At 37.9% G+C, this 26,412-nt stretch overlaps 1 protein-coding gene across 1 annotated transcript in view; it reads left to right on the forward strand.

The window, feature by feature from the left end:
• DNAH14 (dynein axonemal heavy chain 14) overlaps nt 1-26,412 on the forward strand; it is a 317,326-nt gene that overhangs the window by 45,535 nt on the left and 245,379 nt on the right. The window contains 3 exon segments of the mRNA XM_072733718.1: nt 8,656-8,718; nt 13,067-13,211; nt 16,548-16,679. Coding sequence (XP_072589819.1) covers nt 8,656-8,718; nt 13,067-13,211; nt 16,548-16,679 — 340 coding nt within the window.

Consider the following 26,412-nt stretch of genomic DNA (forward strand, 5'->3'; position numbering starts at 1 on the left):
AGTCCCTGGCTTTTATGGGGAGGAATATTAGGGTAACAGCAGACCTCTCCACAGAGACCTGGCAGGCCAGAAAGGGCTGGCAGGATATATTCAGGGTCCTAAATGAAAAGAACATGCAACCAAGAATACTTTATCCAGCAAGGCTTTCATTCAAAATGGAAGGAGAGATAAAGAGCTTCCAAGACAGGCAGGAACTGAAAGAATATGTAACCTCCAAACCAGCTCTGCAAGAAATTTGAAGGGGGACTCTTAAAATTCCCCTTTAAGAAGAAGTTCAGTCGAACAATCCACAAAAACAAGGACTGAATAGATATGATGACACTAAACTCATATCTATCAATAGTAACTCTGAACGTGAACGGGCTTAATGACCCCATCAAAAGGCGCAGGGTTTCAGACTGGATAAAAAAGCAGGACCCATCTATTTGCTGTCTACAAGAGACTCATTTTAGACAGAAGGACACCTACAACCTGAAAATAAAAGGTTGGAGAACCATTTACCATTCAAATGGTCCTCAAAAGAAAGCAGGGGTTGCCATCCTTATATCAGATAAATTAAAATTTACCCCAAAGACTATAGTGAGAGATGAAGAGGGACACTATCTCATACTCAAAGGATCTATCCAACAAGAGGACTTAACAATCCTCAATATATATGCCCCGAATGTGGGAGCTGCCAAATATTTAAACCAATTAATAACCAAACTCAAGAAACACCTTGATAATAATACACTTATACTTGGTGACTTCAATCTAGCTCTTTCTACCCTGGTTAGGTCTTCTAAGCACAACATCTCCAAAGAAACGAGAGCTTTAAATGATACACTGGACCAGATGGATTTCACAGATATCTATAGAACTTTACATCCAAACTCAACTGAATACACATTCTTCTCAAGTGCACATGGAACTTTCTCCAGAATAGACCACATACTGGGTCACAAATCGGGTCTGAACCGATACCAAAAGATCGGGATAGTCCCCTGTATATTCTCAGACCATAATGCCTTGAAATTAGAACTTAATCACAACAAGAAGTATGGAAGGACCACAAACACGTGGAGGTTAAGGACCATCCTGCTAAAAGATGAAAAGGTCAACCAGGAAATTAAGGAAGAATTAAAAAGATTCATGGAAACTAATGAGAATGAAGATACAACTGTTCAAAATCTTTGGGATGCAGCAAAAGCAGTCCTGAGGGGGAAATACATCGCAATACAAGCATCCATTCAAAAACTGGAAAGATCTCAAATTCAAAAGCTCACCTTACACATAAAGGAACTAGAGAAAAAGCAACAAATAGACCCCACCCCCAGCAGAAGAAGACAGTTAATTAAAATTCGAGCAGAACTCAATGATATCGAGACCAAAAGAACTGTGGAACAGATCAACAGAACCAGGAGTTGGTTCTTTGAAAGAATTAATAAGATAGATAAACCATTAGCCAACCTTATTAAAAAGAAGAGAGAGAAGACTCAAATTAATAAAATCATGAATGAGAAAGGAGAGATCACTACCAACACCAAGGAAATACAAACGATTTTAAAAACATATTATGAACAGCTGTACGCCAATAAATTAGGAAATCTAGAAGAAATGGACGCATTCCTGGAAAGCCACAAACTACCAAAACTGGAGCAGGAAGAAATAGAAAACCTGAACAGGCCAATAACCAGGGAGGAAATTGAAGCAGTCATCAAAAACCTCCCAAGACACAAGAGTCCAGGGCCAGATGGCTTCCCAGGGGAATTCTATCAAACGTTTAAAGAAGAAATCATACCTATTCTACTAAAGCTGTTTGGAAAGATAGAAAGAGATGGAGTACTTCCAAATTCGTTCTATGAGGCCAGCATCACCTTAATTCCGAAACCAGACAAAGACCCCACCAAAAAGGAGAATTACAGACCAATATCCCTGATGAACATGGATGCAAAAATTCTCAACAAGATACTAGCCAATAGGATCCAACAACACATTAAGAAAATTATTCACCATGACCAAGTAGGATTTATCTCTGGGACACAAGGCTGGTTCAACACTCGTAAAACCATCAATGTGATTCATCATATCAGCAAGAGAAAAACCAAGAACCATATGATCCTCTCATTAGATGCAGAGAAAGCATTTGACAAAATACAGCATCCATTCCTGATCAAAACCCTTCAGAGTGTTGGGATAGAGGGAAAATTCCTTGACATCTTAAAAGCCATTTACGAAAAGCCCACAGCAAATATCATTCTCAATGGGGAAGCACTGGGAGCCTTTCCCCTAAGATCAGGAACAAGACAGGGATGTCCACTCTCACCACTGCTGTTCAACATAGTTCTGGAAGTCCTCGCCTCAGCAATCAGACAACAAAAAGACGTTAAAGGCATTCAAATTGGCAAAGAAGAAGTCAAACTCTCCCTCTTCGCCGATGACATGATACTCTACATAGAAAACCCAAAAGCCTCCACCCCAAGATTGCTAGAACTCATACAGCAATTTGGTAGCATGGCAGGATACAAAATCAATGCCCAGAAATCAATGGCATTTCTATACACTAACAATGAGACTGAAGAAAGAGAAATTAAGGAGTCAATCCCATTTACAATTGCACCCAAAAGCATAAGATACCTAGGAATAAACCTAACCAAAGAGGTAAAAGATCTATACCCTAAAAACTATAGAACACTTCTGAAAGAAATTGAGGAAGACACAAAGAGATGGAAAAATATTCCATGCTCATGGATTGGCAGAATTAATATTGTAAAAATGTCAATGTTACCCAGGGCAATTTACACGTTTAATGCAATCCCTATCAAAATACCATGGACTTTCTTCAGAGAGTTAGAACAAATTATTTTAAGATTTGTGTGGAATCAGAAAAGACCCCGAATAGCCAGGGGAATTTTAAAAAAGAAAACCATAGCTGGGGGCATCACAATGCCAGATTTCAGGTTGTACTACAAAGCTGTGGTCATCAAGACAGTGTGGTACTGGCACAAAAACAGACACATAGATCAATGGAACAGAATAGAGAACCCAGAAGTGGACCCTGAAATGTACGGTCATCTAATATTCGATAAAGGAGGAAAGACTATCCATTGGAAGAAAGACAGTCTCTTCAATAAATGGTGCTGGGGAAATTGGACATCCACATGCAGAAGAATGAAACTGGACCACTCTCTTTCACCATACACAAAGATAAACTCAAAATGGATGAGAGATCTAAATGTGAGACAAGATTCCATCAAAATCCTAGAGGAGAACACAGGCAACACCCTTTTTGAACTTGGCCACAGTAACTTCTTGCAAGATACATCCACAAAGGCAAAAGAAACAAAAGCAAAAATGAACTATTGGGACTTCATCAAGATAAGAAGCTTTTGCACAGCAAAGGAAACAGTCAACAAAACTAAAAGACAACCTACAGAATGGGAGAAGATATTTGCAAATGACATATCAGATAAAGGGCTAGTTTCCAAAATCTATAAAGAACTTATTAAACTCAACACCAAAGAAACAAACAATCCAATCATGAAATGGGCAAAAGACATGAAGAGAAATCTCACAGAGGAAGACATGGACATGGCCAACAAGCACATGAGAAAATGCTCTGCATCACTTGCCATCAGGGAAATACAAATCAAAACCACAATGAGATACCACCTCACACCAGTGAGAATGGGGAAAATTAACAAGGCAGGAAACCACAAATGTTGGAGAGGATGCGGAGAAAAGGGAACCCTCTTACATTGTTGGTGGGAATGTGAACTGGTGCAGCCACTCTGGAAAACTGTGTGGAGGTTCCTCAAAGAGTTAAAAATAGACCTGCCCTACGACCCAGGAATTGCACTGTTGGGGATTTACCCCAAAGATTCAGATGCAATGAAACGTCGGGACACCTGCACCCCGATGTTTCTATCAGCAATGGCCACAATAGCCAAACTGTGGAAGGAGCCTCGGTGTCCATCGAAAGATGAATGGATAAAGAAGATGTGGTTTGTGTATACAGTGGAATATTACTCAGCCATTAGAAACGACAAATACCCACCATTTGCTTCAACGTGGATGGAACTGGAGGGTATTATGCTGAGTGAAATAAGTCAATCGGAGAAGGAAAAACAGTGTATGTTCTCATTCATTTGGGGAATATGAATAATAGTGAAAGGGAATATAAAGGAAGGGAAAAGAAATGTTGGGAAATATCAGGAAGGGAGACAGAACATAAAGATTCCTAACTCGGGGAAACGAACTAGGGGTGGTGGAAGGGGAGGAGGGCGGGTGTTGGAGGGGAATGGGTGTCGGGCACTGAGGTGGACACTTGACGGGATGAGCACTGGGTGTTTTTCTGTATGTTGGTAAATTGAACACCAATAAAAATTAATTAAAAAAAAATAAAGACAATGACTCCAAGAAAAAAAAAATAAAAAAAATCATATGGTCATCTCAATAATGCAGGAAAAGCATCTGAAAAATTCATTTATGATTAGAGCCCTCAACCAAGTGCTTATAGAGGGAATATACCTCACCATAATAAAAGCCATATATGACAAACCCACAGCTAAAATAATATTCAACAGTGAAAAGCTAAAAGCTTTTCCTCTTGAAGATTAGGAACAAGACAAGGATGACTACATTTCCCAGTTTTGTTCAACATAGTACAAGAAGTCTTAGCCACAGAAGTTAGGCAAGAAAAAGAAAGAAAAGGCATCCAAATTGGATAGGAAGTAAAACTCTTATTTACAGATGACATTATACTATATATAGAAGAACGAAGCTGTGGGGCACCGGGGTGGCTCAGTGGCTGAGCGTCTTGACTTTTGATTTTGACCCAGGTCTTGAGTCAGAGTCCTGGGATTGAGCCCCATATGAGGCTGCATGCTCATTTGGGAGTCTGCTTCTCCCTCTCCCTCTCACCCTTCCCCTGTGCTCTCACACACTGTGTTCCTCTCTTTCTGTCTCAAATAAATATATCTTTTAAAAAAAGAAAATGAAAAAAAAAAGAAAATGAGCAGAGAATCTGAATAGACATTTTTCTAGGACCTACATACAGGTGGCCAACAGAATCATGAAAAGATGGTTAATATCACTCATCATCAGGGAAATGCACATCAAAAACCACAGTAAGATATTACTTCCTACCTATCAGAATGACCATTTTAAAAAGAAGGTTTGATGAGGATGTGGAAAAAAGGGACCGTTGTGCACTGTTTGTGGGAATGTAAATTGGTGTGGCCACTCTGGAAAATAGTCTGGAGAGTCCTGAAAAAATTAAAATTAGTACCACTATATGATCTAGCAGTTCCATTTCTAGATATCTTTTCAAAGAAAACAAAGACTAATTTGAAAAGATACATACACTTCTTTATTACAGCACTTTTATAATAGCTAAGATAAGGAAACAACCATGGTATTCACTGATGAATGGATAAAGATGTGTATATATAAAATGGAGTAGTACCCAGCCATAAAAGAAACTGAAATCTTGTCATTTACGTCAATATGGATGGGACCCTAAAGGTATTATGCTAAGTGAAATAAGAGAGAGACAGGTATTATATCATTTCACTTATATGTGGAACCTAAAAAACAAAAGTTACACTCAAAGTTACGGAAGACAGAGGTGTGGGTTGCCAGAGGGGAGAGGTGTTGGGAGGGGGATGAAGTGAGTGAAGAGAATCAGAAGGTAAAAACTTGGAGTTATGCAGTCGACTAAGGGGCAGTCACTAATATTGCATTAACTGTACCCTAACAGACTAACTCACTGAGCTCATCAGTTCACTGTATTTACAAACATCAGATCACTGTGTTGTACACCTGAAACTAATATACTGTATGTCAATTAGACTTGAATAAAATTTTTTAGATAAAATTTACTCATTTAAGTATTAAAACTTCTTATCTTTTATTTTTTAAAGATTTTTTTTTAATTTTTATTTATTTATGATAGTCACAGAGAGAGAGAGAGAGGCAGAGACACAGGCAGAGGGAGAAGCAGGCTCCATGCACTGGGAGCCTGACGTGGGATTCGATCCCGGGTCTCCAGGATCGCGCCCTGGGCCAAAGGCAGGCGCCAAACCGCTGCGCCACCCAGGGATCCCTAAAACTTCTTATCTTTTATGATAAATATTGTAAGAAAAAGATTTTTTGTGGTTGAATTTAAAATAACCATAATGACCTTAACTTGCCTTTTGTTTTTCATGCAGTTATTCATGAAACATGTATACTGAGAGTTTGCTAAGAACCAGTCCTTGTTCTAGATGCTGGGGATACTCTATTGAACAAAAGAAACAATGTCCTGCTCTCAAGTAACTTATAGCAGGAGGGAAATAAACATATAGATATGTAAGATATCAGGTAGAGAAGGAATGCTATAGTGGAAAATAAATCAGAGAATTAGGGAGTTGGGCAGCTTGTTGATTCAAGGTCATCATTTAAAAATTTATCTAGTTTCTAAGGGACATGACAGGAGACCAGGACTTCTAGACTCCTGATCCTTCACACAGTAGCCCCAGACTTGTTCTTCTAGTGTTTATATCTAGCTTTTTTTCCCCCTTGCTTCTCTTTGTATTAATTGACACATGATGGTACATGAGTTTCAGGTGTACAACATAGTCCTTTGACATGTATGTATGTGGTGCTGTGCTCCCAACAAGGGTGGCTGCTATCTGTCACTGTATCATGCCACTACAATGATGTTCTTGTTTCTGATGTCTGTATTTTCTTGTGGTCTGCTGCTATCTGCTGGAGACTAGGGAAAAAGATAAGTAATATTTTAAGTGGTTACATTTTTTTAAACGATTGTTTATTCATGAGAGAGACAGAGAGTGAGGCAGAGACACAGGCAGAGGGAGAAGCAGGCTCCATGCAGGGAGCCCAATGTGGGACTCCATCCCAGAACTCCAGGATCATATCCTGAGCTGAAGGCAAACGCTCAACTGCTGAGCCACCCAGACATCTCACTGGTTACATTTAATATGATAAATAATTGAAATAACAAGAACCTGAGGAAGTTTTTAATAAGAGAAGTGAATGGATTTTGTGGCAGAATAGTTACTCATAGAACAGATATTTGCTGTGTACTTCTGTTGTTCTATTGTCACGGGCACTGGAGATAGGACCACATGAAAAATATATAAGGTTCCCGTTGCTATAGAACTTCCACTCTCATGGAGGGAAATAGATAATAAGGAAATAAGATTATATTTCAGTGAGTGGTAAGGGCCAGAAAGATAATAAACGGGCAACGGAGCTGGTCCTGTTAGGGTCTCGACCCACGTCACGTGGCCGCAGAGGTGATTGAGGGAGACATGGGTCTGACCAGATCCTCCTCCAGAGTCCACGTGACAGTTGTTTTGCCGGCAAGCAGGCGGTAATACCAGCTTATGGTATCGTGGAGAGCAGTATGGTCTGCATCTTTTGATTTAAACTGTCCCTGCTGTACTTTCCACTGGTTGCCTTGCCTGTCATAAATCCTGGGCTCCACTCCTCTAGAAATAATTTTAATTAAACTTTTGAAACACAGTTGACCTGGGATGAGTCCTCTTTTTATAGAACATGTGACATCAGTTAGTCCATGGTCAAAATGATACATTTTCTTTATTCATGTTAAAAGTATAAACTGAAGTTTAGGCATTTAAAACTTACAAATCCATTGGATTTTTGAAATTTATTTTTAACATATTTTGTGAAGTTTAACAAGTTAGTTACAAGACTAACTTGTAACAGCAAGTAACATTTCAAGTAGAAAAATGAGGTAAATCTATAGCATTGGCAGCTTCCACTAGCAGTGCAATGTGTGAAGTGTGGAGGTGACTCACAGCAGCACCAGCTTCTTAACCTTGGGGGCCTGCCTGGAAGCATTGCTTTGTGGCCTGGTATGGACACTCCTAACACTATCATTGGGGTGATTCATCTGGGATTCTTTCCAGGGATCTTCTAGAGTCCTGAGGCTCCATGACCAGAGAAAAGTGAGATAGGAATTTAGCTAGAATGCCTTTTGGGAGCCTGACCTAATGTTAGAAGCATTTCTGATTTCTGAGGCTTCGGGTATGCCTGTTTGTGTTGTGACATCACAGGATTCTTTCTGATTCTCAGTCAGCCAGTAAGATGAGTGGCTTGGCTTCTGGGGGACTCCTGCCCCACCAGCTCCTCTTGCTACATGAGGAATCTCCCCTTGGCAAACAAGCATCACCTCGAAAGTACCACCAAACATCATTAAATTTATTCTCAGATGGGTTCTTTGGAATTTTAAAATGATAAATTCATCTTTTCAAAAACATAAATATTAGATATCAAAATCACACACACTTTCTTTACATATCAATATAAAATCATTTCTTATCAGTATACCTTTTCATTATCACTGGAAACTGAATCCTGATTCTTCTTGAAATATGAGTCTCTTAAAAATAGTAAGCTAATAAATTAGATAAGGGGCAAGAATATATGTTTTTAGTTTTTATATTATTGAGATGTAACTAAATTATGTATCTATGAGAATTGCAACAACTCTTGCTGTTATGTTCCATTGATAGTTTGGGAGAGAAGTGATATGGTCTAGTATTTAGGTAAAATTTAGGATAAGTAAAACATGTTCCAGGAAATCTAGTATTCCACATGAATACATGATTTATGAATATAAAATGTAAGAAATGTTTTTCCTTTCAGAATTAATAAATTATTCGTTACTTGGAAATTGAATGTTAGAAGAATTAAGACAGATAATAGCAGGTAAGTTTTGATGGACAGTGCATTTTTAAAAATTGTGTGTACCTTGAATATGTAGGATGGAAGCAAGTCTAAGTCATTTTTCACTCAGTGACTGGAAAGTCACTTTATGGTTAAATTTAACCTATCTTATTTTTATACACAATTTCTTTTCTTTTTTTTTAAGATTTTATTTATTCATGAGAGACAGAGAGGCAGAGACACAGGCAGAGGGAGAAGCGGCTCCTTGCAGGGAGGCCAATGTGGGACTCAATTCCAGGACCAGGATCACACCCTGACGACTGAGCTATACCCTGGCACCCCTAAACACAATTTCCATAGAAACATGATAACACCCACTTACTTTATTTCCTGGTCTGCCAGTCCATGACAGGAGGAAATCACAGTGCTGTGAAGACATTATGATGATTCTCTTTGGTCACTTGATTTAAATGCTTCCAGAAAGGAAATGACTCTGTCCTACGTGTCCTACACGTAGCTGGCTGCCAATCCTGTTCTGCAGGATCTCCAGCAGCCACATTTTGTTTTTGAACCTTGTACCCTGAGGTGACCTTGATGGAATGCAGCTATGAAAAATGACACACAGGGATCTCTGTGGCCCCCAGCGGTCATGTTTTGCACACTTACTAGTAGGACAGCTGTGGGCAACCAGAATGGTGGTCTTCCCCATTTGGGGTTTTGTCTTTCCGAGAATGTTGTAGAAATGGAATCATGCAGTCTGCAGTCTGAGAGTAGAGCTCTTCCCAGGCTGCTGCCACCTTTACTAATAGTTCTTCACGCAGGGCTGTGCCACAGTTAGTCATTCCTAGTTCAAGTATGCCTCCTGCTTTCCAGTTTTTGATCATTAGAGATGAAGCTGCTATAAACCTTCAGACACAGGTTTTTACGTGACCACGAATCTTCGTTGCTCTGGGGGCCATGCCCAGGAGTGCCGTCCTATGGTGATTGCATGTTTAGGTTTCCTCAGAAATGATTGTACCATTTTGCATCCCCACCAGCAACATCTGAGTGCTTCAGCTTCTCCAAGTTTGCAGTTGTCAATGTTTCTTTATTTAGACATTCTAGTGGGTGTGTGGTAGTATCTCATTGTGGGTTTTTGTTTTGTTTTTACATTCAATCTAATTGTTTATATGTTAGGGCTTAAGTTTGCCACTTTATTTTTTGGTTTCTGTTTCTTCCCTCCACTTTGTTTCTTCTTCCGGTAGATTATTTGAATATTTCTTAGAATTCTTTTTGGATTTTTCATAGTATTTTTTAATGCATCTTTTTGTGTAACTTTTTTAGTGGTTGCTGTTGGTGTAATACATGTGCAAAACATACAATTTACTAGTGTTGTCATATTATTAGTTGACATGAACTCTACAAACATTAGCTTTATGTCCCTTTTCCTTCCTCTGTTATGGCGTAATTGTCTTAAATATTAACTCTACCTGCATTTGGCAGTGTATCAGAAGAATTATCATTTTTGCTTCCATCATCAAACCTAAGTTATAAAACTTATAAGAAGATAACCTATACATTTTTACTTTTATTTTTTTAAGAGATGTATTTATTTTAGAGAGAGAGTGGGGGGAGGGCCAGAAGGAGAGGGAGGGAGGAGGGAGACCCCCTCGACCCCCCCCCCCCACCGCCCCGAGCTTGGAGCCCTACCCTGAGATGTGACCTGAGCCGAAATCCAGTGTCTTACTCTTAACTGACTGAGCCACCCAGATGCTCCTACATTTTTAAAATGTGTTCAGTTTGGTTTGTTAATCATGTTCTTGCTTCCTTCTCCATGTTCCAGGATTCCCTCTTTTATAGTTTGTTACTTAATTTCTGTATAGAGAACTGTAGCCATTCTTTTAGGGCAGGTCTGATTGCAATAATTCTTTAACTCTCCTTTCTCTGAGCTGTCCTAATCTCTCCTTCACTGAAGAATATTAATTGCCCAATATGGAACTATGCCCTAACAGTTCTTTCCTTTCAGCATTTGAAAAATGGGTGCCGTTGTCTTCTGGCCTCCGTGGTCACTCAGATTGCTTTTCTTCTATAGATGTTTCTTTCGCTGCTTTCAAGATTTTTTTCTTTTGCCTTCAATTTTCAGAATTTTGATGTGTTTTGGTTGTATTTCTTTGTCTTTATCCTGTTTTAGGTCACCCTGGCTTCTTGAACCTCTGTGTGCATTCTTTGACAAATTTGGTAAATTTTCATCCATATTTCTTCAAGTATTTTTTCAGCCCTGCCCTCTTTCTCCTCTCCCTCGGGACTTCAGACACATGCTAGATCTTTTTTATAGTCCTGCTGGTCCCTGAGGGCCTGGTTATTTTTTTCAGTCTATTTTTTTCTCTGTTTTTCAGATTGAGTAATTTCTGTTGTTCTTTCAGTTCACTGATTGGTTTCTCTGTCCATTCCATTCTGCTGTTGAGCCAATGTATTGAGTTTTTATTTTAGTCACTATATTTTTCATTTCTAAAATTTCCATTTAGTTCTTTTTTTATGTCTTGTTTCTTTGTTTGACTTTCTGTTTCTTTGCTTGCTCCTACCCAGGGAAGATGAAATTCCTGGTTCCCGACTCAGCTTTCCCTGGAAGCCCTCAGAGGAATGCTAGGGAAGCCTTGTTACCCCTTGCTGAGGATGAAACTCCACACTCTTCTCTATGGTATCGCTGAAATAGAATGGTTATTGTTGAAATTTTTCTTGCATTCTTGACTGCCCCTTTCCTGATTCTTCAGCTGGATGGCAGGCTTATTTGTTGGCACCTGCAGGTGTTTCCAAGTTGCTGGTTTCTTCAACTCCAAGCTTGGGATAGAGGAAGCAAAAGAAAACCCAAAGACCTTACCGCCATGTCATTCTTGGCCAGTCTTCTTTGCCTTTCAGTGTCTTATGTCACTTGATTTATGATGTTCACGGTTTTTGGTTGTACTTAGAGGGAATAATAGTGGAAAGTCCATTTATTCCATTTTTCTAGAAGTCAGGATCCTAGTTTTAATAGATTTCTGTGACATATTTCCTGTTACCAAGCAGTTCTAACTTGTGAATTAAGTTTTAGAGAATGGATTTAGTTTTCTGTTAAAATGGAATGGAAGTTTGTTGGTGAGTTCCTCATAACACCTATGCTTGAATAGTCATTGAATGATGCATTTTTTGTCTTGTCAGATTTCACCATTACAATTATACATTTTTTTCATGCTTTACCCACTGTTAATTATTTTTATAATGCACTCTCCATAATTTCTTCATATCTGTGTTAAAACCTGCAAATAAAATCAACTATATTTTTTAAAGGAAAAAAAGAAAGCTTTAAACAACTCTGAGTAATGTGAATCCATTACTATGTGAATTTTGATCACTATTTTGTTAATAAATGTCAAGATTGGGTCTGATGTTTGGCATTTCACTTTCTGGAATGTGTGATCTTTTTTTCTCCCTGTGCTAGACACTCGGGCATGTCACGAACCGCTCCACCTCTGTGAGTAGCTTCAGGTGACGTGAGGGCTGCGGAGTGTAGGGAGGCCTTCTCTGAGACACAGAGCTCGTGCTTTGCAGGAGGCAGAGAGAATAAAGGGCCCACGGAGCTTCAGCTTCACTGGTCTCATGGTATATAAAACTCTTGCCAGTAAAATGGAAAGACAGCAAAAGGTTTAATAGACAATATAAAATATTAATATTAAATGTTAATATATTGATCACAATATTAAATATTAATACATAAAAACCAGCCACTCCACAAGGGATCAGTGAGGGGCAGAAGACCTCCTCTTTTTTATACACTGATGCACAGAAAAGTTTGCATTTCTTGATCCAATTTTTTTTGGCACCTTCTCTCTCCCATTCTTCTCTTTTCTCCTTTGGCCTATCTTGTGTTATTGGAAGTGATCTATCTTACCTTTGTGACCATTACCAGACAGTAGAAAGGGGCCTAGGAAAGAGAAGGGCCCATCTTTTCTATTTTAGGACTCAGGTGGTTAGAGAATTTAAGAAACATTCTCCAAATGGTTCCTAATCCAGTTAATTTTTTTCCCTATAATTAGGGAAAAAGTAAATTAGATTAATAGGAAAAATGTAACTCCTTTTGGATATCACTGCCTAATATTTCAAGACTATTAGGACTTGGTGGCATAAATAAAATTGTAACATCATCACTTCTTCCCCCTCCTGTTTTGTTCTTACTCAACACACCCAGTACCACAGCCTTGCTTTCAACATTATCAGCCAAATAAACCATGTCATGCTTACTAATGTTTATTAACGTCACTTTAAACTGTAGTAGATAGCATACATTTGGATACAAACAAATTATACTACTTACCTCCAAATTGATTTTACTGATTTTGAATGGGAGATAAGTCTGTGGAAATTCTTTAACTTTCAGGTCATTTTTGTACCACCATCTTTTTTGGGCCGATGAGTTATTTCAAGGCTGTTTGCTTTATATAAAGGGACTTTGTGAAGATGCAGTTGATATCAAAAAAGGTTATGAACACGAAGATCATCCATCTGCCATATGCCTCATTAAGGTGGGTAGAAATGCACTACCATATGCTAATGTTTGTATGTGGAAACCAGGAAGAACAAATAGAGTTGAATTGGAGGGTTACATATTGCTAGATCCATTAGTAAATGATCACAATGCATGACTAATGTTCTAAAATATCGCAAAGAACATTATTCCCTCTGATAACCATTCACAAGAATATACATTCCTTATGCATAATTTCTTCCCTAACTAAACTCAACCTAAGTCTGTTATGAAGCTCCTTCTTTATTTTCAAAACTCTAAATATACAATATCATTTATAAATAATTATCTCTAGTACATAATTGATATTACCAGCTATTCTCTCAGTATAACATGTCAAGAAATTATCATAAGTTACAGCCCAGAGGTTTAGGTTAAGTTTATGAATTCTTCTAGTCTACAATTCTAAGAAAGGGTGACCTTTCTAATGAATGATTTAATTCAGTTTTATGGAATAGTTCTTTCAAAGAGGTTAAAATACATAGAAGTATATCTTTTAGGTGTTTAATATACAGTTGAACAGGATTCCAGCAACTTTTATTTCATTTACCCACTGAATAAGGTAGAAACTGAGTGAGGAAGAAACTAAAAAGTAAAACTGATAATCACCAGACTTAAAAAATAGTACAAGGATTTAGACAAGTTATACATTTGATAATCAACTCAAAAATTGTGTTGTCTATACACGTGTTATAAGGTTAATACTTATAAATCAATAGCTTATTTTAGAATTGATTATATACAGTGGCTGACACATAATAGGTGCTTAATAGTCTTTGAGTGAATGAATAAATAAAAGAGTTAATGAAGAAAGAGAAGTTAGTCACTACAGATGAAATACATTTTTTATAGTTCTATTGAGATGAATGTTTCAAAAGGATTAAATTCAAGTTAAGGAGACATTTCATAGAGGAGTATTTTTTATATAGTTTTGTTCTAGAAGGAAATTGGTTGGGCAGCTATATAGGTTGTTTAATGAGTGACTTTATGACAGAATTTATTGGTTTGTGATGGGTGGGAAGGCAGAGGAGACTTTAGATTATCTGTGAATGCTGGTGCCTGGTGGATGGTAATGCTAACAGTGTGACCTTAGACCCTATCAGCTTCCCCCAGAACATCAAGAGGAAGTGAACAAAACTTTCCAGGTAATTTATAAATATTTGTTAGTTACCTATTATATGCAAAGTAAATGGATACAAACTAAAAATGAGGTATTGCTCTTTTTAATTTGCTTACAGTTTATTGGAAGAGAGAATTCTTTACATATAAAAATGATTGCTAATTCCAGAAGTAGTCACGTGGTTTTGCTAATCATTATAGCTAACCAATTAGCAAAATACAGTACAAAGAAAATTTGTAAAATATTCATGCCACGGATACTGAGAGGAAGCAGAGATTAGATTAGCCTTTGTAGTTAAGTCAGGGGGTGTTTCATGAAGGAAAAACACGATGAGCTAGGCCATGCTGGATTTGAATAGCCAGGGAGCAGGGGAGAGTATGAATGTAAGTAAAGCATTCAGTGTATGATTGATGTGAAAGGTCTTAAATGTTGGGCCAAGAATAGTAGAATAAGGGAGAAATAGGAGCCAAACCTGGGCATTAGGGCTGAGAAATTCCTCATGGGACTTGTGAAGAAAGTCAGCAAGAATAGGATTTTCTGAGACTGAAGAAACCAGGGCCAAAGGGAGGGAGAACAGAGATTCATAGCCAGGAGAACCAAAATATGGGGGTCAGGAATCAGAAGGTGGTCACTTGTGCATTAGGAGTAATGGGGATGCAGGTGCCAATGAGGATTGACAAGGGGGAGGCAGGAAGGATGAGCAAGGTCAGGAATGCAGATGAGGGATTGTTCAGAAGTTAGAGTGGAGTGCAGGAGTGTGTGGGTGCTCTCCTGGGATGAAATCACTCTGTGAAGGGGCTGGGGTTTCTAGAACTGGATGGGATAGGACAGATGTGGATCATTTTATCCAAACCTATCCTTTCAAATGGGAACCTAAGTCCTAGAGAGATAGTGGTCTGTCCAAGGCCACAAAACCCGCCAAAGGGTTGGAGGAGGCAGTACTTTGAGTGCTTAATAAAAATATAAATTTTTGTGTTTCACTTCTTTTGGGGGAGAGTGCAGTGAGTGGCGCTAGTAATCTACACTTTTAGCAAGCCCCTTAGGTGATTTCCTATGCAGAGTAAACTTTGAAAACTATTTCTTCTTTTTCCACGCTGTGCATGGAGTCTAATGCGGGATTTGAACTCACAGGCCTAAGATCAAGACCTGAACTGAGATCAGGAGTCAGACACTCAACCCACTGAGTTACCCAGGTGCCCTGAAAAATTTTTTTTGTTTGTTTTGTTTTGTTTTGTTTTTCCTGAAAATTATTTTTAATGAACAGTTGTTGAAAGCTTTTGAACATGTTGTTTTAGGAAAATCAATGTGATGTTGGTTTGTGGGGGGAAAAGGAGATACAGAGTTAAAGAGATCACTAGGAGAGTGCTGGAATCATGCAGGTGTGAGCCGGAATGGCTTCAGGTAGGAGGTTGGCAGTGAGATCAGAAAGGAAAGGAGATTTTGAGACACATGTACTAGAAAAATCAGTATCTGGTAGCCAGATGTGGGACCAGGAGAAGAATACAGAGTTAATCTAAAATTTTAAAGCTAGAACAGCACTTTTCAATCTTTTTTTTTTTTTTTTTTGAGGAGAGTGTACATTTTTAAAGTATTTCAATAGAGCTGGGGTCAAAGATGTTAGCTGTTTATTGATGAAAACGCATTTTGGCAAGAGAATTAATAGAATATGGGAAAATAAGAAAATTCTGGAGGGAGGAAGGATGCCGTGATCCATGTTGTTTGTCTATGACAGGGCTTGGTAGCATAGTGATGGAAATTTCTCCAGGCTACATTTTGAATGAGCTCAGAAGAATGTGCACATTACTTCAACTATGTAATTTTAGCCTCTTTATCCCATGTTAGTGCTCATGTTTTTAAGTCTTACACATAATTGGGACTTCAAAGGTAAAAGCATCTCCTGGGTTGGATGGTTACCCTGGGTTCATAGATATTTCAAAAACACATCAACTCTTGAATTTTTCTACTGAGGCTTAATCTTAGTTACAATTAAAATAATATTTTTTTTCCTGTCTTTTATTGAGATTTAGCTTGTTTTAGCTACTGGTGTTTGGATTTGAAGAACATAAAAAGCATTTGGTATATAAAGAATGATGTATACAAAAAGAAGTATAAAATACGCTCTTTGTGACATGAAAGGATGGCCAAATTATACCTTTTCTTTTTGGTGATGAATTTTTACTTTTCAGCACTCAACATTTACTGTCATTTAATTAGCTGAACAGGTCTCGAACATATTCTCTAGATGAGTTTTATAAAGAACAGTTACAGCAAGCTACCCAGGCACAGAAGCAACTTGAGGATATCAGAGATAAAGCTATTTCTGAAATCAAAAGTACAATTTTAAAGGTAATTCTTTAATTACATTCTCTCTCTTTATCAATTTTGAATACTAACTAAAGCAGTTGCTCCAAATTACCTCCCTGGACAAAGTGTTGGAAACTGGCAGGTAGATTCATTAGCCAACGAGCTAATGCTGCATATTTAGTGGGTGCAGGAAATTTTCCAGGTGCTGCGTAGAATGCAAGTATTTATGTGTACAGGTATATCTCCTGCTTTTTGAAAATTCATGTTAACACCATTTTGCTTTTATGAAAGATCTGTATTCGTACCTCTTTTTGCTAGCTAACTGAAAGAAATCCAAAGAGAATTTTGCCTTTATAAAAAGCCAGAAGCAAAAATAGCCTTCAGTATCCATTTTGCAGAATCTTTTGTTACAGGGGCAGCACCCAGAGCCATGAGAGGGGCCCCCTGGGTCCTTCCCCAGGATCCACAGTTGGTAGGTATCTCAGCATCGGGCCGACAGAGCCTTGAACTGTGTCTGTGATCTAATGTGCTTTTTCTTGACTTGGTTTGTGCATCCATTAGCAAGATGTGTCCTTAGGGTATCAGAAAAGCCTAATAGAGGTGACTTTTATAGTTTGGGAGTGCTAAAAAATTCTTCCATATAAACTCATGGTAATTGCCTCTGCTTTATGCTATTTTGGATTATGGAAGGTTTCATAGTGACTCTACTTTTGGATAGTGGGAAAAATCTTGTATAAGTGTGTGTATGTAAATGTACTTGTCTCTTTACATACATCCCTTCAAGATACCTAAAATCTAACCTGAGCTGACATATATAGGGAAATACAATTTGTTATAAACTTCGGTTTCATAAAATGAAAACTCATTGCTCAAGAGAAACATACCTAGATAAGACAAAACTCTCCTAAGGATTCTATAAAAAGGACTCAGTAATGCAGTGAACAGTGTCCTCTGAACATTCTTACCTGAGATGCTATGACTCATTTCACAGGATTATTCCTTACGTAGGGATTTACAACGCATGGAAGCATAGTTTACAAGTGCAGTTTGGTAAGGAACTGATGCAGTCTGTCTGGTTACGGGCTTGCTGCCTCTCTTTGCTAGTTTGGCAGAATCCAGGTGGATATTTGAGGCTCTCTGGAGGAATAAGTGGACTGGGTCTCCCTCAAGCCATTTTCAGATGTTATTTCTTGAATTAAACTTTGATAGATACTAGGAAGTGGCGACTTCAGGGCTTTGCTTCTTGACAAGGAGATAAAATGCAGCTGTTTCACACCAATGAAAGAAGAACTCTCTTTCTTCATTGTATTCCGCAGTCACCCTAACCTCCTTAATCCTTGTCATATGGACAGACTCTGGGACAGTTTGGCCAAGAATCATATAAATCAAACAGGGATGAACAGCACATATCTTAGACCCTGACATAGTAGTTACATATTCCTATAGTCATTCTAGTCTCTCCCATTCAGTATCACCAGGATCTGGTCATAAATATTTGTTAAGAGATTTCCACTTAAACTTCAGATAAGAACCCATTAGACCCACTGCCAACCAACCACCAAATTATTGAAATCTACCCAAGTTATTCACTCCATGGAAGTATGCAGATTTAATAAAAAAAAGAAGATCATAAAACTCAGAATGTGTACAAACCAAAAAAAAAAAAAAAGTATGGGGAATGGAAGTATAAATTAGGCATTGCATTAATCTTTCCTTCTTTGGTGTTATCTCTCCACAGAGGCTCATGCCCTGTTTTGACATGGCTCTTTAGCCCATACATGGCTGAGTTGCTGGGTCCCATCCCATGCGGCTACCTAAGTCAGGCAATATTCCCCCTTTCCCCATTTCCAGACTGAGTGTAATTAGAAAGCAGTGACATTACATCGACTATTTTGTTAAGGCATTTCATATTTAAATGCTAAGGACCATGATTATCAAGCTTTTGTGGGCAAGAGAATCACCTAGGAAGCTTGGTATAACAAGGGGTTTCAGTTTCAGCAGGTGTGGCCAGGGAATTTATTTCTAACAAGTTCCTAGGTGAAACTTGATGCTGCTGGTCCTGGAATCACTACTCTAGAACTCCTCAGGAGAATATCAACAGTTTATTGATGTGTTCAGACTAAACTTGATATGTGAATTAAACATACTATAAAACCATTTATTTCTCACTGTGAGTTTCCCTGATCTCGGTAGAAAAATCTGATTCAGAGAACTTCAGAGATACCTGTTAGAAATAAAGTCATAACTTCAGATGCAGATTTTAACAAATAATGAATCATGCCTTAAGTTTCAGTGGCTGCACCCTTTAGGAAGAATTTGAATTATTAAGCATTTGTCCTATCAATTTGACTTGCCAGGAAGTTTCACCATTCATAGAATTTTGGAAGTGATGGATATTTTCATCACATCACATAATTACTACTATTTTCTTGCGGTGAGAAAGGAAAGAAAAAGCGAAGGAAACCATCAACAAAATAAAAAGGCAACCTATTGAGTGGCTAAACATATTTGCAAATGATGTATCTGAAAAGGGTTTAATATCCAAAATACATAAAGAACTTCTATGACTCAACACCAAAAAACCTAAATAATCCAATTTAAAAATGGGCAGAGGACCTGAACATTTTTCAAAGACATAGAAATAGCCAAGAGACATATGAATGCTCAGATCACTAGTCATCAGGGAAGTACAAAACAAAGCCACGATGAGATATCACCTTACTACCTGTCAGAATGGCAATATAAGAAAGACAAGAAGTACGGTGTCAGCAAGAAAGTGGAGAAACAGGGAACCCTTTTGCACTGTTGGAGGTAATGTAAATTATGGTGTAAAACAGTATGGGAAACAGTAGGAAGTAAATTAAAAACAAAAATACCAGATGATTCAGTAATTCCACTGCTGGATTATTACCCAAAGAAAATAAAAACACTAATTCAGAAAGATATATGCACACCTATGTTTACTGCAGCTTTATTTACAATAGTGAAGATATGGAAGCAATCTAAATGTCTATTGATAGATGAATGAAGGTGTGGCACATATACACAATGAAATATTACTCCACCATCGAAAAGGATGGCATCTTCCCACTTGCAACAACATGGATTAGATCCAGAGGGTGTTATGCTAAGTGCAATAAGTCAGAAAAGACAAATACTATATGGTTTTATTTACATGTGCAGCCGAAAAAATGGACAAAAGCATTCATAAATACAGAGAACAAACTAGTGGTTGCCAGAGGGAAGGGGCTTTGGAGATGGGCAAAATAGGTGAGGGGATTAACAGGTAAAAACTTCCAGCTATAAATAAATCATGGAGATGAAAAGTATAGCATAGGGAATATATGTTGTAATAATATTGTGTGGTGACAGGTGGTAACTACATTTATTTATTGTGGTGAGCATAGTATATTGTATATAGAATACAATATATTCTATAGAATTGTGAAATTTCTACATCATATACTGGAGACTAATTAGAACATTGTCAGCTATACTTCAGTTTTTTTAAATTGCAGTTTTCAGTATGTGGATCTTTTACCTTCTTGGTTACCTATATTCCTAAGTATTTTATTGTTTTTGAGGATATTATGAATGGGATTATTCATTTTTCAGGTATTTTGTTGTTTCAGAAATGCAACTGATGTCTATATCTTGATTATTAGTTTTAGTGTATTTTTGATGAGTTCTTTAGGATTTTCTGTAAATAAGATTATATTATTTGAAAACAAAGATAATTTTACTTCTTTTCTTCTGATACAGATGCCTTTTGTTTCTTTTTCTTGCCTGATTACTCTGCTGGACTGCCAGTACTATATTTAATAGGAGTGAAGAGAATGGGCACCCTTGTCTTGTTTCCAATCTTAGAGGAAAAGCTTCCAGCCTTTCACCATTGAATATGATGGTGTTAGCTGTGAACTTGTCATATATTGCCCTTATTATGTTGAGTTATGTTCCTTCTCTACCCAATTGTTGAGCATTTTTATCATCAGAGAAGGCTGTATTTTATCATATGCTTTTTCTGCATCTATTGAGGTGATCACATGATTTTTATCCTTCAGTTAATGGGATGTATCTTATTTACTGATTTGTGTATATTGAACCATCCTTGCATCCCAGAGCTATATCTTGCCTGATTGTGGTGTATAATCCTTTTAATATGTTGTTGAATTTGGTTTGCTAGTGTTCTTGTGGAGAATTTTTGCATCTGCATTCATCAGGGATATTGGTCTGTAGTTTTCCTGCAGTGTTGTTATCTAGCTTTGTATCAGACTAATGCTGTAAAATGAGTTTGAGGATTGTGCCTTCTTCAAGTTTTTGGAAGAGTTTAAATGATACTGGCGTTAATTTTTCATTAAATGTTTAGTAGAATTCACCAAGGAAACCAAATAGTCGTGGGTTCTTCTTTGTTGGGAAGTTTTTGATGGCTGACTTGTCCTTAATTGTTACTTGTGCTTCTAGTTTCAGACTTGGTCCTATGCTTCTAGTAGCTTATGTTTCTTCTAGTTTAACCAATTTGTTGGTGTATCTGTTTATAGCTGTCTCTTTTGATTGGATAATTCAGACCATTTTTATTTAGAATAATTATTGATAGGTAATGACTTACTAATACTCTCCTATTATTTCCTGGCTGTTTTGTAGTTTCCTGTTCCTTTCTTCTTCTCTTAATGCCTTCTGTGGTGAATTGATGATTTTCCATAGTGCTGTGCTCTGATTTTCTTTACATTTTGTGAACCTCCTATATCTCTTTGCTTTGTAGTTACTATGAGGCTTACGTAAAACATCTAGATAGCACAGACTATTTTACACTGATAATTTTGATCACAACAAAAATACTACCATTTTATTCTCCCCCTTTTATGTTTTTGATGGCATTATCTACCTCTCTCTATATTGTATCTCCACTAACAGTAATGTTAGTGGAACTAGTTCTTTTTAATATTCTTGTCCTTTAATCTTTACATAAACTTCAGTGGTTAACAGCCCACCATATTACATTTTTAGAGTATTACAAGTCTGACTATGCCTTTTCTTTTATCACTGTGTTGTATATTTTCATGTTTTATATTACTAGCTAGCACCTTTTCATTTCAGCCTGAACAACACTTTCTATCATTTCTTGTAGGGCAAGTCTAGTGGTGAGGAATTCCTTCAGCTTTTGTCTGGGAAAGCCTTATTGCCACCTCATTTCTAAAGGACAGTTTTACGACATAAGGTATTCTTCATTGGCAGTTCTTCTGCTAGCTCTTTGAGTGTGGCCATAAAGTTTTTACTTAGAAATCTGCTGATGGCCTTATGGGAATTCCCTTGTAAGTTACAAGCTTTTTTTTTTTTTTTTTTTTTTTCCTCTCTTGCTGCTAAGATTCTGTCCTTGTCTTTGATTTTTGAGAGTTTTATTATGTGTCCTGGAGAGGATCTCTTTGATTTTGTTTAGTGACTTGTGAGTTTCATGAACTTGCATGTAGAAATCTCTCCCCAGATTTGGAATGTTCTTAGTCATTTTCTTTAAATAAACTTTCTGACCTTTTTCCCTCTCTTTTCCTTCTTGGACCTTCAATAATTTGAAAATTGGTTCTTTCCTTGGTATTCTCTAAATTATGTAAGTTTTCTTCACTTTTTTTTTCACTCTTTTTTCTCTGATTGTGTAATATCAATTGATCCGTTTTGCAGTTTACTTTTTTCTTATGTGTTTTGTGAAGTCTGTTGTTGAAGCTCTCTGTTGAATTCCTCATTCAATTACTATATTTTTAAAACTTGTTCCTTTTTTACATTTTCTGTCTCTTTTTGAGCATCTCATTTTGCTTGTATTGTTTTCCTGGTATCATTAAATTGTATATCTGTGTTCTCTTCTTATAGATCTCTGAGCATCCTTTTTTAAAGTTTTTGTTTAAATTCTGTTTTTTGTTTAAATTCATACAGCGTAATATTGGTTTCAGGAGTAGAATTTTATGATTCATCACTTATATACAACAGCCAGTGCTCATCATAACAAGTGCCCTCCTTAACACCTATCACCTATTTAGCCCATCCCCCCTACCCATTTTCCTCCATCAACCCTCAGTTTGTTCTCTGTAGTTTATGACTTGCCTCCTCCTCTTTTTTCTCCTTCTCCAATGTTCTTCTGTTATTTCTTAAATTCCACATATGAGTGAAATCACGGTATTTGTCTTTCTCTGACTGACTTTGCTTAGTATAATACACTATAGCTCCATCCATGTTGTTGCAAATGGCAAGATTTCATTCTTTTTGATGGCTAATATTCCATTGCGTATATATACCACATCTTCTTTATCCAGTAATCATTTGGTGGATATTTGGGCTTTTTCCATAATTTGGCTATTGTTGATAAAGCTGCGCTAAACATTGGGGTGCATGTGCTCCTTTGAATCAGTATTTTTGTATCCTTTGCTGGGTCACAGGGTGGCTTTATTTTAAGGAACCTCTATACTATTTTCCACAGTGGCTGCATCATTTTGCATTGCCGTCAACAGTGTAAGAGGGTTCCCCTTTCTCCACATCCTTGCCAATATCTATTGTATCCTCAGTTGTTAATTTTAGCTATTCTGATGGGTATGAAGTGGTATCTCATTGTGGTTTTGATTTGTATTTTCCTAATGACAAATGATGTTGAGCATCTTTTTGTGTGTCTGTTGGCCATCTGTATATCTTCTTTGGAGAAATGTCTGTTTATGTCTTCTGACCATTTCTTAACTGGATATTTTGGTTTTTGGGTGTTGAGCTAATAAGTTCTTTATAGATCTTGGATACTAACCCTTTATCAGATATGTAATTTGCAAATATCTTCTCCCATTCCATAGGTTGCCTTTTGGTTTTGTTGATTGTTTCCTTTGCTGTACAGAACCTTTTAACTTGATGAAGTCCCACTAGTTCATTTTTGCTTTTGTTTCCCTTGCCTCTGGAAATGTATGTATATCCACAACATTGCTGTCACCGAGGTCAGTGAGGTTGCTGCCTATGTTCTCCTCTAGGATTTTGATGGATTCCTGTCTCACATTTAGGTCTTTTGTCCATTTTAATCTATTTTTGTATGTGGTATAAGAAAGTGGTCCAGTTTCATTCTTCTGCATGTTGCTATCCTGTTTTCCCAACACCATTTGTTGAAGAGACTGTCTTTTTCCCATTGAATATTCTTTCCTCCTTCGTTGAACATTAATTGAACATATAATTGGGTTTATTTCTGGGCCCTCTATTCTGTTTCATTGATCTTCATGTCTGTTTTTGTTTCTGAGCATCTTTAGAACAATTAATTTGAATTCTTTGTTGGGAATTACCGGGTATCCATTTCTTTGGGGTCATTGACAGAGTTTTACTTTAGTGGAGTCATGTTTTCCTCATTTTCATGATTCCTGTAGCCTTGCAAAGATGTCTGAGCATTTGAAGGAGGAATTACCTCTTCTAGACACTATGAACTGACTTTGATAAGGGAACTATTTCATCTGCATGTGGGTCATGCTGGAGCATCTTGTGATCTTGGGGTAGTGGTGCAAGGTGTCATGATGTCTCTTTGCTCAGGCCTCTGAGGACTACAGCATTGACAGCTTTGTGGTCCTTGGCAAATACAATGGAGGCCCCCAGTGGCTATAAGGATTTTCAGTAGTGGCTCCAGGTCCTATGGCTAGGGACCAAGGCAGGAACTACTTGCGTGTACATAGTTGGCTGTTGGGGTCATCTGTTTCTGTATAGTGGCAGGGGCTGGTTGAAGACACACTGTGGTGAGGGTCAGAGTAAGCATCAAGGGCCAGGCCAACTGTGGGTACACTGGTAACTGATGGCACCTGACTGTCAGCATGTATTAGTGTGGCTGTTGGATCACACCATGGGTGCGTGGTATTCAGGGGTCCGTAACAGGTATCAGGCCAAGAGCTTGCAAATGCACATCTGGAGAAATAGCCCTGAGCACCTACATGGTGGGGGTCAGTCATGGGGGTTTAGGCTGGTGTCTTGTGCTCATGTACTCACAGAAACCTGGGCTGGCTGACAATGTGGTTCCTAGGCTTGGCAGGAGCCAGAGAGGGGCATGGCTGGAGAGGGACTTAGGAAGCTGGCATCAGTGAATACAAATACCTATGTGCCAAAAGCTGATGAAATCTGCTGGAGGTCTGTGGCAGCTATGTTGCCTCCTGATTCCTTCTTCAGGAGCAAAGGCTACTGTGTTTGTGGGTTGAGCTGGTCACTCTGAATGGGGATCATTCCTACTGCGTGGCTGCTATTGGCTGTCCATGTTTTCTTCCTTGTTCTAGCCATCTCTGTCCATCCCAGCTTTGCTGGCATGGGCAGGGTGAAACCAAAGTGGGACCTTTGTTCAGTGCCCCAAAGTTTGGGGAAGCCAGTGGTTATTCTGCTCTTCCTTTCCCAGCGAGGAGAACTTTATCTAGCTAGAAAGTTTCCTCTTGGCGCTGAGCAGTGCCAGCTGGGGCTGGGATGATGTGGGCAAATTGAAGCTGTCTTCCTTTTCGTTTTGTGTGGTTATTCTCAGGTTTTTTGTTTCACTGTGTTGCTGAAGTTTCTTAAGTGGACTCCGGAGCTCTCCCAGAGCTGTTTTTGGTCATGGATACCTGTCTTACTTGCTGATCTTTGTTGGGAGCAAAGGCTGGGCTTTCCTACACCACCATTTGGGTGAATTTTTAAAACTGAAATGTGTGACTACTCAAGTAGCCAAACTCTAGACTAGTGGTTCTCAAATGGGCTGCAGACTAGAATCATCTGGTGTGTGTGTGGGGGGGGGGGGGTAGCACTCAAATATTGATATTTATCAATATTGATATTGATAAATTGGGACCACCGTAGGCCAATTAAATCAGAATTCCTGATGATAGAGCCTCAGGCAGCAGTAGAAAATCTCCTTAAGTGAATCTAAAGTACAGCTAGGTTGGAAATGGAAAGCATTCTGCGTAATTTTGGGGACTGCTCAGCTCTGCATAAATACAGCATGGGCATAGAACTGAGGAAATGGAAACCAGGAGCCACTATCAGTGAGTGATACGAACCTAGAGTCAGACTTGATTCAAAATATAGTCTGTGATAGTAAAAGAGTATCCACCTCTCTGCCTATTGGTGTCAGAATATCCATTAGCCTCAGAATATTCAATAAAAAGACCAGTATTACCAGGCTTACTACTACTGTATACTTTTGTATTAATACAGTTATTAAGCTATTTAAAACTCTTTTAGTACCAATGCTAAAAATCTTTATTTTGAATATTTAATAGACTGTGCCTCACCATTTTACCGATTAAAATGCATTTTGCATATAAAACTTCAAATCATGTGGCCATTCCTGGAAAAACATTTATTTTTTTCAATAAAAACATAACCTATTAATAAAGTCAGCATTTCCTCTGTTAGGCCCATGTAGCTATGCCCATAACTGGTATAGAAATTATCTTGTCTTTCTTTAGTCCAATTTCTACAAGCATTTGTTGTAATAGTAAAGAACTGCATCATGGTGGTAAACCATTCCTCCAGAGAGTCAACCAGTACTGGAAGAAACATGCCAAATTGATAATCAACTGACCTAATTAATTTAAAAAAGAAAGAAAATACAAACGAAAAAAGAAAAATAAAGAGAGGCAGCATAAATGAATGCAATTATTTGAATATAGTTTGGAAAGAATTTAAATATCAATGAGGAAAAAATAAAAAGAATGAACAACCAATAGGTGAACAAATACTGGAAATATTTTTAGAATTTTAAAGGCCCATCACTAATAAAAAAAAAGTATTATGTGTCAAAAGGAACCATTTTGACCAACTT

This window comes from Vulpes vulpes, chromosome 13 (assembly GCF_048418805.1).
Source record: "Vulpes vulpes isolate BD-2025 chromosome 13, VulVul3, whole genome shotgun sequence".
Lineage (NCBI taxonomy): Eukaryota > Metazoa > Chordata > Mammalia > Carnivora > Canidae > Vulpes > Vulpes vulpes.